This window comes from Carcharodon carcharias, chromosome 12 (genome assembly GCF_017639515.1).
Source record: "Carcharodon carcharias isolate sCarCar2 chromosome 12, sCarCar2.pri, whole genome shotgun sequence".
NCBI classification, from domain to species: Eukaryota; Metazoa; Chordata; class Chondrichthyes; order Lamniformes; family Lamnidae; genus Carcharodon; species Carcharodon carcharias.
The window spans coordinates 22,413,183-22,429,039 of record NC_054478.1 but is presented as its reverse complement, the minus strand read 5'-3'; the positions used below and the strand labels follow the sequence as shown (position 1 = coordinate 22,429,039).

Here is a 15,857-nt window from a genome sequence, read left to right as displayed (position 1 = left end):
CATAGATTGGCATGGAAGGTGTGGAGGGTTAGGGGGGTGGGTAGGGCCTGAGGTGGATGGGTTGGCATGAATGAGGCATGGGGAATCTGTGGAGGGTTGGGGGGTGAGTGCTAGGAGCATTTTTTTTTCTTATTGCTTATTTTCACACTTGGACAGTGCCAGAGCACAGAGGCAGACCTTCCAGCCTCTGCTCACCTCTGCACCTGGCAGCCCCGGCACTCGATCTGGAGGTGGTGGGCCCAACTTCTAATCCCACCCACCACAACCTCTTCCCAGACCAAAATCCCAACTTCCGGGCCTCTTTTTCCTGGGTCGGGTTCACGAAACTGGGAAATGCCCTGATTCTGCGCTCCCCACCTGGGAGTGAAAATCCAGGAAATTCTCTCTCACACTCTCTTTGTCCGTTACACTGTCTCTGCCTCTCACACTGTCTCTCACTCACACTCTACGTCACACTCTCTGTCTTTTTCAAACTCTCTGTCCCTCACAAATTGTCTCTCGCACCCTGTCTGCCTCATGCTCTGTCTCTGATCAAATTTAGCATTCTAGTTGCAGTACAGTCCTGCAGCCCCCAGGTGAGATACAGTCCTGCAGCCCCCAGGTAAGATACAGTCCCACAGAACCCAGTTGAGATACAGTCCTGCAGCCCCCAGGTGAGATACAGTCCTGCAGCCCCCAGGTGAGATACAGTCCCACAATCCCCAGGTGAGATACAGTCCCACAATCCCCAGTTGAGATACAGTCCTGCAATCCCCAGGTGAGATGCAGTCCTGCAGCCCCCAGGTGAGATACAGTCCCACAATCCCCAGGTGAGATACAGTCCCACAATCCCCAGGTGAGATACAGTCCTGCAATCCCCAGGTGAGATACAGTCCTGCAGCCCCCAGGTGAGATCCAGTCCCACAATCCCCAGGTGAGATTCAGTCCCACAATCCCCAGGTGAGATACAGTCCCACAATCCCCAGGTGAGATACAGTCCCACAATCCCCAGGTGAGATACAGTCCTGCAGCCCCCAGGTGAGATACAGTCCCACAATCCCCAGGTGAGATCCAGTCCCACAATCCCCAGTTGAGATACAGTCCCACAATCCCCAGTTGAGATACAGTCCCACAATCCCCAGTTGAGATGTAGTCCCACAATCCCCAGGTGAGATCCAGTCCCACAATCCCCAGTTGAGATACAGTCCCACAATCACCAGTTGAGATACAGTCCTGTAGTCCCCAGGTGAGATACAGTCCTGCAGCCCCCAGTTGAGATACAGTCTCACAATCCCCAGCTGAGATACAGTTTCACAATACCCAGTTGAGATACAGTCTCACAATCCCCAGTTGAGATACAGTTTCACAATCTCCAGGTGAGATACAGTCTCACAATCCCCAGTTGAGATACAGTTTCACAATCCCCAGTTGAGATACAGTCTCACAATCCCCAGTTGAGATACAGTTTCACAATCTCCAGTTGAGATACAGTCTCACAATCCCCGGTTGAGGTACAGTCCCATAATCCCCTGTTGAGATCCAGTCCCATAATCTCCAGCTGAGATACAGTCCCACAGGTTCCAGCTGAAATCAGACAATTCTGTATACATTTCCGTAAAACCTGCCCAATCGCTGCTGGGAGCGCATGGTATCAACGCCATTTGCCTGGTTTACATGGTGGTCAGTGAAAACGAGAACATTTTTTACAAAGCACAGAGGGCATCTTCACCCTGTGTTGCAACACTTTCTGCTTTGGCTAAATGGAGAGAGAAAGAGAACATGGTCTGCATAGTTTGAAATGCAAAGGAGCAACCCCTTGAACTGACCAGAATAGTCAATGCCCTAAATACAGTTTAAGTAGTGCCACTGTAAGTGCCATCCAATGGTGATGGCAAAAGTGCGGCACTATTGACTTAATATTGATAACTGTGCGGGGTAAGCTTAGGGAGAGCAGGGAGCCGGTGCATGGGATTGTGGAGGTAGCGTCGTGCCGTTCATTTCTAGGGGCTTCATTATAAGCTCAGTTTCAGACAGAGATGTAACTCTTACCCAGCCTTGCCTCCTGCTTCCATATGATTGGCCAGGGTGACATCATTTGACCACACATCGAACTGCCACTTGCGGAGTCCCAGGACACCACAATGCACGCGGCCGCTGTGAATCCCAACTCGCATGTTCACATTCACCCCCGTCACCTCTCGCACCAAACTAGAGGGGGAAAGAACGGAGGTATATCAAACGATGCATCACGTTCATATTGCATGAATTAGCACTCTGATGGTTGGCATATTCATTTAAGGGCACCCTTTAAATATTTCCTTTTCAGAAAGATTCGCAAAGCTCAACTTTTGTTTTTAAGAGGGGCCAAAGGAGAAACACAGAGATCAGAACTAAAGAGAGAAGTGAGACTTGCATTTATATAGCGCCTTTCAGTACCGCAGGATGTCCCAGAGCATTTCACGGCCAATTAGGTTCTTTGGTTTTTTTAAGTGTAGTCATTGTGGTAATTTAAAAAAAAAATTCATTCATGGGATGCAGGTGTTGCTGGCTAGGCCAACGTTTATTGCCCATCCTTAATTGCACTTGAGAAGGTGATGGGTGAGCTGCCTTCTTGAACCGCTGCAGTCCATGTGGTGTAGGTACACCCACAGTGCTGTTAGGGAGGGAGTTCCAGGATTTCGACCCTGCGACAGTGAATGAACAGCGATATATTTCCAAGTCAGGATGGTGAGTGGCTTGGAGGGGAACTTGGAGATGGTGATGTTCCCATGTATCTGCTGCCCTTATCCTACTCGATGGGAGCGGTCGCAGGTTTGGAAGGTGCTGTCAAAGGAGCCTTGGTGAAATGCTGCAGTGCATCTTGTAGATGGTACACACACTGCTGCTACTGTGCGTGGAGAGAGCGGATGCTGAAGGCTGTGGAGTGATTCGAATTGGCTGAAGCCTGGCATCAGTGATGCTGGGGCCCTCCAGAGGAGGCCAAGTGGATCATCCATTCAGCACTTATGGCTGAAGATTGTTGCAAACGCTTCAGCCAGGAAGCACTTAGGAAACATGGCAGCCAATTTGCACACAGGAATCTCCCACAAACAGCACCCAGATACATGATCAGAAGATCCCTTGTAGTGATTTTGTTTAAAGGATCAAAAATATTGCCCAGTGTGATGGGGAGAAACCACCCCCCGACGCCCCCCCCCCCCCGCCCCCCGCCACCCCAGGTCTTCTACGAATTGTGCTGCCTAAGAGGGGAGACAAGGGGCTGGGTTTAACCACTCATCCAAAAGGTGGCACCTCCCTCAGCACCGCACTGGGAATGCCAGCTTAGATCTGGAGTTGGACTTCAACACACAAAGAATCTGGGGAGATAGCGGTAATCATCACTGGCCTAGTAATCCAGAGGCCCAGACTAATGCTCCGGGGACATGGGTTCAAACCCCACCCTGGTAACCGGTGGAATTTAAATTCAATTAATTAATAAATCTGGAACTGAAAGCTTATCCGTTGTTAAAATCCCCTCCGGTTCACTAACGTCCTTTAGGGAAGGAAACCTGCCATCCTTACCTAGGATGGCCTACATGTGACTCCAGGCCCATATCAATGTGGTTAACTCTCTTCCCCACTCAAGGGCAATTAGGGATGGGCAGCAAATGCTGGCCTTGCCAGCAATGCCCATAGCCCATGAAAGAATAAAAAACAAACCTCCGGACTCAAGAGGTGAGAGTGCTAACCAGTGAGCCATGGCTGTTAAAGGGGGCAACGTTTGCTGGAAGGGGTTAGTGAAGGGTCATGATTTTCGGGGAAAGTGTCAAAAGGATCAACTACCTGATGATCAGCATGTCCTTGTCGGGTCAGAACTGGCTGGCGAGCGAAATATAAACAATTTTAATCCACGCAGATGCGAAAAATGAACATGGGGGCCAGAGTTCACTGTGTCAGGGCATGTAACTGCACCTGCCTTTAATTAATCTTGCCCCCTGCACCGTTCAGCTCATAACAATCTTGCCCCACCGAGTTACTGGAAGTGCCAGGTGAAGCTGGAACAGTGAAGGCAACAGGGCTTTACAGTGACCAGGGAAACCAACAGGGTATCTGCTTAATCAGTGAGAGATAAGAATTGGAAGGACTGAGAACGAGGGTAAATTCAGTGTTAAGTTTTGATTCTTTCATTTCATGTGGGCATCACTGACAAGCCCAGCATTTGTTGCCCATCCCTAATTGCCCTTGAACTGAGTGGCTTGCCACGCCATTTCAGAGGGCAGTTAAGAGTTAACCACAACATGGATCTGGAGTCACATGTAGGCCAGACCAAGTCAGGGTGGCAGATTTCCTCCCCGCAAGGGGTGATAGTTTACCACATGGGGTTTTTAATGACAGTTTAATAATAATTTTATGATCGCCAAGACTAAGTCTAGCGTTTAATTCCAGATTTTATTAACTGAATTTGAATTCCACCAGCTGCGTGTCCCCAGGCAATGAGTCCGGACCCCTGGATTACACGTCCAGTGACATTACCACTGCACCACTGTCGACCCCCCCCCCACCCCCCGACCACAACAAAATGAAAAATAAAGAGAGGGAAAATATAAGGAGAGAGAGAAAAGAAATGGAAAGGAAAATAGAGAGGAAAAAAATTGATTTATTAAAAAACTGGCCCCTAAAAATTGAAATAATGAGATGTGTAATAGTTAATGCTGGTGGCAGGGAGGTTACAACCAACACTTGGCACATTATTACAAGAGTCTTTTACCCATTAGAATGTAACTGCTCCCAGGAGCAAGTGATAAAACGAAACTGGTTCTAAAAACAACTTTACAATGAGAGTTGGCTACATGCTGAAATTCATAAATCCTCATCATTAATGACATCATGGAAAATTATATCGGCAGATCATTAAAGCTTGATCACATAATGCAGTGTTCTCCACTGCAAGGCCCTCGAGCCAGCGGCGGCTCCCATCAGCACCAAGTGCGGCTCCCTGACTCCAACCATCCATTTTCAGCAGCCGCTTTATCCTCAGAGGGTCACGGTGAGACGGAGCTCAACCCGGCATTATATTCCTATTTATTTTATTTTTAACATTAAAAAGAAAACGTGTACCCAGCCAACCAACAGTCAGCCTTCTTTACATGTCACATCGACCACGTGGTAAGATGTGCTCCAATAATTATACCTAAATATGTGTGTTATATACTAACAGTTAAAATACCATAGCAACCAGACTGGCAGAGTATTCAACCATTGGTGTCATTTTTTTTTGGCTACTGGAGTAGGAAGCAATGATAATTTAGTAATCATTGTGGCTGTCACACTGCAGGTGTTTTTTTTTTCGCTAAAGTGGCCCTTGCTTGAAAAATAATGAAGACAACTGACATAATGGAACTGAACTTTAGGCAGAAACCGTCACTGACTCAGGTCAACTTTAACTGAGGGTGTTAGGGCACATAATTTAGCTTCTCTCTACCAACAATATTATCATCTTATAGCAGTTTCGAGCACCATTGATATCGCTGTTAGATGCACTTAAAGGCATTTTTGTTTCCCTCTCCAATTTGCTCCCAAGGCAACAAACAATGACAGACAGACAGAAGACCCTCTGGCCTGTCCAACCTCCCCCGGCATAATTGTGATAGCTTGTGCATCACAGCACATGTGACCGCCACCCCATCTGAAACTGGACTCATCCTAGTATTTCTAAAGGCTCATTATTTTTATTTCGAATGACAGATTCCTAGAGTTCGCTCACAACTAGCTTTACCTTCAAAAAAAAAGTTCCATTTATATAGCGCCTTCCATGTCCACAGAAAATCTGAAGGTGCTTCACAGCCAATGAAGTACTTTTGAAGTGTAATCGCTGTTGTCATGTAGGAAACACGGCAACCAATTTGCACACAGCAAGCTCCCACAGACATCAACATGATAATGACCAGGTAATCTGTTTTTGTGATATTGGCTGAGGGGTAAATTATTGGTCTAGATATTGGGTAGAGCCTCCCTGTTCTTCTTCAAAATACTGTCATGGGATCTTTGTACGTCCATCTTAGAAGGCAAATGAGGCCTCAGTTTAGATCTCATCCAAAAGACTGCGCCTCCGACAGCGCAGCATTCCCTCAGCACTGCAGTGTCAATTTTTGACTTTCAGGCTTAAACACTAGGGTGAGACTTGAAGCCACAACCTTCTGTTTCAGAAGTGAGAGCACTACTCCCCCCATTCCGCACTAAGGCACAGCTGACACACAGTTTTGTCACTGAAGTGAAACAGAGTGGATTAACCCTTTTGAGTACTGAATGTCTCTTGGAACTTGCACATTCATTAACAGCCACAAAAATCTTCTACTTCCTGGGAATGCCCTGGTCTCGATGATAAAATTCCACATGAGACAGAACACTTGCAAACTCAGCCACAAGATGATCTTACGGTAAGACAGAGTTGTTTGTAGAGAGAATCAATTGCTCCTCAAGAGAATTGGTGCCAATCATGGTTCAGTTGGTGGCACTATTACCTCTAAATCACAAAGATTATGTGCTTGGCTCCTATGTCGGGCTTTGAGCACAAAAAGGTAGGCTGACACTTCAGAGCAGGACTGAGAGTGTGCTGCACTGTCAGAGGTGCCATCTCTTCGATCAGAGTGTTAAATCGAGGTCAAATCTGCCCTCTCAGGCAGATGTAAAATATTTCATGGCGCTCCTTCAAGAAAAAGCAGGGGACTCAGGCTTGGCCTATATTTATCCCTCAATCAACATCATAAAAAATAGCTTAGCCATTCATTACCACATTGCTATTTGTGGGAGCTTGCTGTGCACAAATTGTCTGCCACATTTCCCGCACTACAACAAAGTACTTCATTGGCTGTAAAGCCCTTTGGGATGTGTCGCGGTCACGAAAGAAGCAGTTAAGAGAAGTTTCACTTGACTGATTCTTGGAATAAAGGGGTTATCTTTTGAGGAAAAGTTGGACAGATTGGAGTTTATCCTGTATCCGTTGGAGTTTAGAAGATTGAGAGGTGATTTTTTAAAAACATATAAGACCCTGAGGGGACTTGACAAGGTGGATGCTGAAAGGGTGTTTCCCCTTGTGGGAGAGACTAGAACTAGGAGACGCCGTTTAAAAATAAGGGATCTCCTACTTAAGATGGAGATGAGGAGAAAAGTCTTCTCTCATTAGTCTGTGGAATTCTCTTCCCCAGAGAGCAGGGGAGGCTGGGTCATTGACTATTTTTAAGGTTGAGTTAGATACATTCTTGACTGACAAGGGTGTCAAAGGTTAGAGGGGGTAGGCAGGAAAGTAGAGTTGAAAGTAGAGTCCACAATCAGATCAGTCATGATATGATCAAATAGTGGAACAGATTTGAGGGGTCAAATGGCCTACTCCTGCTTCTAATTTGCATGTATGTTCGTAAGTCTTTCTTTTTTTTTTCTTTTATAAGTCATTGCATCTTGATGGCATGGTAGGTTACTGAGAGGAGTTAGTAAAGCATTTGGCCACAATTTTTCTATCTTCCTGAAATAGGCCATGTGGTGGCCAAAGAAACATCTCTGTTTAACATAAACCGAGCAAACATGGATCAATTAGTCTAATGCCACTGATGGTCAAGTCCTGAAAAGTCCACCGTTCAAGATTAAAACTAATGAGCATTTAGAAATGTCTGGGTTAATTAACGATAATTTGTTAAAAACAAGCTATACTTGACCAATTCAGTTAAGCTTTTTTTTTGAAGAAGTAACCAGTTGGATAAAGGGAAGATAGTGGATGCGGTACAGATCGAATTTCATAAGGTATCCGATATAGTCACTGGACTAGTCAATCCTCGGTCCAAGCTCTGGGGGCAAGGGTTCAAATCCCACCATGGCAGCTGGTGGAATTTAAATACAATTAATAAGTCTGGAATATAAAGCTGGTCTCAGTAATGGTGACTATGAATCTATCATTGATTAATGTAAAAATATATCAGCTTTCCTAATGTCCTTTAGGGAGGGAAATCTGCCATCCTTACCTGGTCTGGCCAAATGTGACTCCAGACCCACAGCAATGTGGCTGACTCTTAAATGCCCTCTGAAATGACCTAGCAAGCCACTTGGTTCAAAGGCAATTAGGGATGGGCAACAAATGCTGACCTTGGCAGCAATGCCCACAGCCCATCAAAGAATTTGTTTTTAAAAAAAGTGCCTCACAAGAGGCTTGTTAAAAAAATTCAGGTGTATAGTTACAAGAGGAAATGTAGCAGCTTGTAGAGAGAGTTGGATGATGGGCAGGAAATCGCGAGTCAGGTTAAAGGATGTTGCTCAGGTTGGAGAAAAGTTGGAAGATATGTGTCCAAGGGTCAGTGCTGGGTCACCCTTTCCTCGAGGTATGTCCATAGATGATTTGGGTTTGGAATAGAAAGCACGATCTCAGAGTATGCTGAAAAGAAGGGGATTGGCATGAGGAGGATTGTAGAAGACACGGACAGGCTGGTGGAGTGGCAGGCAAAATTTAATGCAAATAATTGTGTACGCTAACATATTTTGGGGAGGAAAACAAGGGATGGGAGCAGACAAGCAATGGATGGATGTTGAAGAGTATGGATAAATAGATGGATCTTGGTGTTTATAGAGTCAGCTATGGCTCAGTGAGAAGCACCTTGGAGTCAGAAAGTATTGGGTCATAGTCCTCTAGAGCGCAAAATCCAGACTGATACTGAGGGACCACTGTACTGTTGAAGGTGCCATCTTTTGGGTGAGCTGTAAAGCCGAGGCCCCACCTGCCCTCAGTGGTGGGCATAAATGATCCTATGACACTATCTGAAATACAGCTTGTTCCCCTGAGTGTCTGGGCCAATATTTACCCCTCAAGCAACATCATCAAAAGAGGTGATCTCGTCATCATCGCACTGCTCCTTTGGGAACATGCTGCACACAAGACGGTTGTCGCATTTCCTGCATCACAACAGTGGCTACATTTCAAAATGACTCAATTGATTGTAAAGTGCTTTGGACGACTTGGAAAAGCTCGACATAAATGCGAGTCTTTCTTTTCTGAAGCTGTTCCATGCACAGCTATGGAAATCAGAATTACTTTGAGGAGCCAATACTTGGAGTAGGCAGTTAAACAGTCCTTTGCAAATGTTACGGGTTAAATCCATGCAATACACGCCCCGGCACCTGAAAGGATTTGACACAGCCCTATTAAATGCTGAAGTGAAATGTTAATGACTATAAAATGAGATAACATCAGCCCAGCTGGATTCTATTCTATTCAGTTCCAATTTCTTTTTAATTTGAAATGGTGATGGGTAAAAGGGCGGGACAAGTTTTATTATCATCAAGGTGCCAGTAATAGACAATCTTTCCTAATTTGGACAGCCACAGGCATCATTAAACACTCATCGAAGAAGGCAATGCTGCTGGGGCTCAGCAAGTTAACATTCATACCTACTCAGCCAGGAGATTGTGAGTTCAAGTCCAACTCCAGGGCTGACATTGCCATTGCCAGCAGCGAGGAAGTGCAGCACTGTTGGAGGTGCTTGCCTTTGCCTCCCTAACTGAAGCCCCTCTCCATCTGTTCTCTCAGGCTGATGTAAAAGATCGAACGGCACAGTTTTGGAGAGAGGCAGGGGAGTCCTCCCCCGTGTCCTTGTCAATGTTTATCCCTCATTTATCTTTGGAATTCTCTTACCTAGAGAGCTGTGGATACTCAGTCGCTTGATCTGTTCAAAATTGAGATCGATAGATTATTGGGCACCAAGGGAATCAAGGGGTATAGAGATTGCGTGGAAATGCGGAGTTGAGGTAGAAGATGAGCCATGATCGTACTGAATAGTGGAGCAGGCTACTCAACCAACATTACTCAACCGATTACCTAGTCATTATTGCACTGCTGTTGAGGGCAGCTTGTTGTGTGCAAATTGTCTGCCAAGTTTCCTACATTAAAACGGTGACTACAGTTCAAAAGTATTTAATTGGTTGTAAAGTACTTTGGGATGTCCTGAAGCCAGGAAAGGTGCAATATAAATGCAAGTCGTTCTTAATTATATCATTAAACTGCGATAACAAATAATTCTCCCTCACCCTACTAATAGCATAGTTATATTTCTTTCCCCCTATAACTCATATAGAATCATGCAGCACATTTAAAATGCTGTACTGTTGGGGGTGCCGACTTTCAAATGGGATTTTAAACCCGAGGTTCCTGGCTGCCTCCTCGCGGATGTAAAAGATCTCAAGCCGCTATTCTGGAGAGCGGGGGTGTTCTATCCCGTGTCGTAGCCAATACCTATCCCTCAACCAACATCACCAATATGGCAGGCAGGTCCTCGGTTTAATGTCGCATCCAAAACGTGGCACCCCTGACAGTGCAGCAATCCCTCAGTACCACACTGGAGTGCCAGCCTGGGTTGTGTGTTCAAGGCTCTGCATTGGAGCTTGGACCTTGGACCCACAAGTTTCTGACTGAGGTGAGAGAGAGAGAGAGAGAGGGTGTTGCTCACTGACGTACGACTGTGATCAGTGATCTGAACAGGATTTGCAACAAGAGCTTTGTGCTGGTTTATTGGGTCTGACCAGTTTTGTTTCAAGGTGTAATACTTTCCACTTTCTGCCTCCTCGAAGCTATCATGTTACATGATCAACTCCTCTTGCATTTGTGTATAATGTGAGCTCTGTTGTGGATCTTGGATAGTTTGTAGAGCTTCTTGAGGTGCATAGTAGACAGCAGGAGGTGCACTAGAGTCACCAATCCGGCCTGCGAGGCAGTGGTTCCCGCCCGTGAAAGGATCGAGAACAAGAGGGCACAGATTTAAAGTAATCGGCAGAAGAAGCAAAAGCGAAGCGAGGACAATCTTTTTCACGCAGCACGTGGTTAAGGACTGCCTGGAAGTGTGGTGGAGGCAGGGCTCGATCAAGGCATTCAAAAGGGAATTAGGGCAGGGCGGGGAAAGAGTCATTTTACCCGCTGGCTGCAATGGCGGGTTGTCGTGCTTTATTGTCTCATTCCCAGCTCATTAATAACGCATTGACGGGGAACACACCAGATCGCTGACGGCTGGGCTCGGATTTGCCCGCCCCACCATGACCTCAGTGCTTCCTTGCTCCGGGCACCATGTTTAAAGCACGCCAGAGCGCAGCCTACTTCACGTCTTCAGACCAGGATGGCTCCAGGCGACAGGTTTAATGACACGTCACTGGATGTCTTTTGTTCGCTGTGGAGGCCCTTCGCAATGTCCTCTACCCCCGATCTGGCCACAGGATGGGTAGCGGCATCACCAATCCAGCATGGCAGGTGGTGGCAGCAGTGGGTCAGCGCCAATACCCTGCAAAAGAGGACAGCCACCCAGTGCCACGACAGGATGAATGGTCTCATCCGTTCCTCCAGGGTAACTCACTCTTCTCATCACTCTCGACTCACACACTCACAAACCCATCACACATCCACAGGGATCTCACACCTCAAGGGACAACATTACTAACTCTCACACACACCCTCACATCTCCATCAAGCTCATATCCTCTCGGGCTCGCTTGCTCATCCTGTCCATGGCTCTGCTCACCACACAAACATTCCACCCAGTGCCATTTGTCCTGCTCACACTCTCTCCATCTGGTTCCATGCAGGAGAAGCTGGCTCACATCAGCAGGGAGAGGTCCCAGATCGGGGGTGGAGTGGCCCACCTTAGGCCTCTCACTCACTCTGAGGAGTGTGTCATCGCGCTGACTGGTGAGGACGTGGACCCTGCCTGTGGTGACCAGTGAGGTTGGCGGTGAACACCCTCATGAGGATCCTGCACCACATCATCCACAACTTGGCGCAACTGAGTGCCTCTCTCTCCTGCTTTTGACTCTGCTGCCATGCATTAATCATCTCTACTTTGGCTCACAGGGAGCTCTGCCAAGTGACCAATACCCTCAGCCAGCCAGTCCCTCAGCTCCATCCAGGACCTCACCACGAGCCAAGCGGACTCCCCCACCAGACTCCCCCACCATTAAAGAGCTGGAAATAAGCAGCCTGGGAGACCCGTCACAGCGCTTACCCACACCCTCCACCAGCACAGAGACACCCACCCCATTGGATCTAGATCTAGAGCAGGCTCGGGTTCACAAGCTGGTGGTCACCACGCAAACACATGTCCGCGGCAAAAAGACGCTGGTTTAGCCGAGCTCCCCAGTACCCAGAGGGTTGCTGGGCAAGAGACATCTGTGAGGCCCGAGTCAGATGACAAGCCTCTGGAGCAACTGCTGGACACAGTGGAAGGCCGCCGTGATGTCCTCTATACCTGCTGCGGCCGCAGAAGGTCCACCGGAGTCACCAATCCGGCCTGGGAGGCAGTAGCAACAGCAGTCAGCGCCACCAGGCACTCCAACTCACCGCGGAGTCAGCAGAAGGTGGAGGAACATCACACAGAGTTGCTGGAAGCCCTCAAAAGTGTGGTACGCAAGTTGGAGGAGTGCGTTTGCCTGCTCTCCGATGAAGTGGTGCCCACATGCGCCACATGTGGAGGTCTCCATGGGAAGAATGGCAGATGCCATGGAGACCCTGGTCCAGCAGAAGACAGAGATGCACGCAGACCTGCGCTCCATCGCAGGAGCCATAGATAAGTTCCTGCAGTGACAACTCAAGAGGGAAACGGGGCACCTTGACCTCCCTCCTGGTGCTCCTTCCCCTCAAGGAGTCAGGCCAGGGTCCTTGGGCACCTGAAGGGAGGAAGAGTGGCAGCTGGACATCCACTCAGGAATCTCAGAGGCTGTCCACTCCCTCCGAGTCCCCTTTGCCTATGACCCCTTCAACCTATCATGCAGAGGGAGCAGCCGACCCACAGGAGGACAGCCAAAGCAAGCCAGGGCCCACAAGGCCTTGGCTCTCCAGAGGACACATGCCAAATCATCAGAGGCAACAAAGCCATCCATTGCACAGGTTGTCTCTACCCCTGCTGCAGATGTCAGAAGTGGGAGGCCTAGAAAAGCTAAGAATTTCTGATCACAAGTGGTTGCTCAGGTGAACATATTTTGTCACTTCATGATCTGAAAATATATTCACTTTCCCTGAATAATGTGTCAGGTTGTCTTTGAGCTTCATTGACAGGCTTCATAAGTCCTCCCACTGCATCCCCCCCCCCCCCCCCAGTTCAGCTACACGCAGCTGGAGCACGGGTGATCCTGGAGGGAGAATTGTGTGTGTGGCAGGGCCTTGTGCAAGCACTCTCCCACGCACACGGAGCCTTCCTCCATCGCACTCATCTCAATGCTGCCTGCTGGGGTTCTCTTTTAGTTGTCCATCTGAGCTGACCTGAATCTCCGCCCACCCACTGACCACACTCCCATGCAGCCCCCTGGGCCTGTCCAACATGGGGCTCCGCTCACTTTCGATTTTAACAATGATGGTCATAGTCAGATATTTGCTCAACTCCCTGTCCTTTCCCCTCACCCAGGACCCATGTCCTTTCCCCCGTCACTGCTGACTCCCCTGGCATCACCTTCCACCTCCCCACCATCACCTACCAACCCAATCCCTTTTCTTTCCAGGATGTCCAGGTGAACGTGCACCTTCCCTCCCTTCTTGAGAATCCCACCCCCATCAACATTGACCTCCCTGACCTCCTCCTTCCCCCCACCAGAAGCGTCTGCTTCTGAGACCCCACCAACCACCCTCATCGTCGCTTCTACCGCTCCCGTTGCACCCTCACCCTCCCACCCTATCGGCTCACTCTGCCCCCTCTCATACTCACCATTCCCTCCTACCACACCCACCCTCAGTTCATTGACTCCACAGATACCTACCTTGTATGTCTACCTAGACATCCCCCACCCCTTACTTCCTCCTCCACCCTTACTGCGTCCTCCCCCCAGACACCTTCCTCCCCCTGGACTCCTTGTCCCCTCTGAACTCTTTCGCCCCTCCGAACACTGCTCTCCCAGACACCTTCCTCCCCCACCACCACCGGACTCCTTCCCTCTCCGAACTCCTTCCACTCTCCAAAACCCTTCCCTTACACCTTCCTCCTCCCTTTCACTTACCTCCCCACTTGTCGCTTTCTCCCCCGTTATACCCTCCTCCTCCGTACTCCCTCCTCCCCCTCTCAACCTCCTCCCAAACTCCCCCCAACACATTCGTTCCCCCCCTCCCAACCTCACCCCCACTTGACACCTTCCCGTCCCCCCTCCTCCCTACCACCCCGCCCCCCCCCGATATACTTGTTTTGCCCCATTCCCAACCTCAGCAGCCCCCCCTCACAACTGGTACACCTTCCTCTCCTAGTCAAACCTGGACTTTCCTCTCCCACCACCCCCCTCCCCCCCACCCCCACACCATCACCCGAGTACACCTTCTTCTCCCACTCACGGCTGTCCTTCCTCTGTACCCCCTCGTTGATCATCCGTAGCAGCCCATGGCCTAGACTGTGATGTTCTGAAGCAGGCCCGAGATACTAACGGAGCCCTCCCACCTTCCGCTGTGAGCTGCTTCGCCGCGGAGCCCTGTCCATGAGAATCCACCCAGCACGCGATGCGCGTGACCCTCCAGGGCCCGTTGCTCTGGGGCTCCAGCATCTTCCTCTCCTCGGATGTCTGCAACGTGAGCAAGGCCCTGACGGTAAGTCCTGACTTCTGCACGTCGCACCTGTCCAGGTCTGTTCTGGGCTGGCCGTGTTTTCCCACCAGCGTAATGGTAAATCTGGCACTGGGGGGACGATTCCGGTTGGGTCTTACTTTGTGTCCCGTCAGCGGGATGCAAAGCAGGTTCACACCGGCCCCCAGTGGGATTAGCATTCCAACATGGCGGACACCATCAGATGATCCCACTGAATTTTTACGCCAACGAGAAATTGATTTTTGGCCTTCTCGCCATATTGTACCCCCCCACCCCACCCCACCCACCACCTGCCATGACACCCGACGCCAACAGAGCCGGAAAATTCCGGCCTTAGATTGTGCAGGGTCACGGGGAGAAGGCGGGGGAATTCCACGAGGTAAATTGCTCATTCAGAGAGCTAATGGAGACACAATGAGCCAATTGGGCCTCCTTCAGTGCTCTAACACTTCTGTGATTCTGGTGAGGAGTAAGCCATTCAGCCCACTGTGCCTGTGCTGGTTCATTGAAAGAACTATCCAATTAGTCCCAATCACCCTTGGCTCTTTCCCCATAGCCCTTCAAATGTTTCCTTTTCAAGTACTTTCCGATTCCATTTTGAAAGTTACATTTGAATCTGCTTCCACCACTTTTGCAGGCAGCATGTTCCAGATCATAAAAACTCACTGCATGGAAGAAAATCCTTGAGTCCCCTGGATCCTTTTGCCATATCTTAACTCCGTGTCCTTCAGTTATTGACAACAGGAATGGCTTCTCCTTATCTACTTTCTTATGATCCTCCATAACTTTGAACACCTCTGTTAAATCTCCGCTAAACCTTCTCTGCCCTAAGGAAGTACAATCCCAGCTTCTCTGGTTTCTCCACATAACTGAAGTGAAAGAGGGAGAACGCGGCAAACTAGGCCTCATCACTACGGGCACTACGTAAACCGACTGCCCGCGTTGCCATGGCAACCGGATCTTCTTGGCCTCATCCTAATTAACTGAGCAATCCACGTAATTAAGTGCAGCATGAGCAGTCTCCAGGCTAATGTGCATCCAGACTGAGATGCGAGAGTAGAAAGTTAATGAGGCTACCATCGCAGGCTAAACCAAACCCCAATTCCCACTAATTCAGAAGGAAAGATCAGGATGCGTGACTAAAGAGGAATGGTGAAAAATTAAGTGAGGGTATCAGGTGATGAGTCCAGTCCAGACACGATGGGCTGAATGGCCTCCGTCTGCACTGTAACAATTCTGTGATTCTGTGAAGAGATCGCCGGCAGATTTTTTAAGACCGACGCCACATTGAAAAAAAAAATACAAGTCAAGTTTCTTACGGAGA

The 15,857-nt window shown here is 48.8% G+C and overlaps 1 protein-coding gene across 3 annotated transcripts in view; it reads right to left on the bottom strand.

Moving 5' to 3' along the window:
- adcy5 (adenylate cyclase 5) overlaps nucleotides 1–15,857 on the bottom strand; it is a 368,070-nt gene that overhangs the window by 123,377 nt on the left and 228,836 nt on the right. For all 3 annotated transcript variants that reach the window (XM_041200521.1, XM_041200522.1, XM_041200523.1), the window contains one exon: nucleotides 2,029–2,187. In XM_041200521.1, coding sequence (XP_041056455.1) covers nucleotides 2,029–2,187 — 159 coding nt within the window. The remainder of the gene's footprint in view (nucleotides 1–2,028; nucleotides 2,188–15,857) is intronic.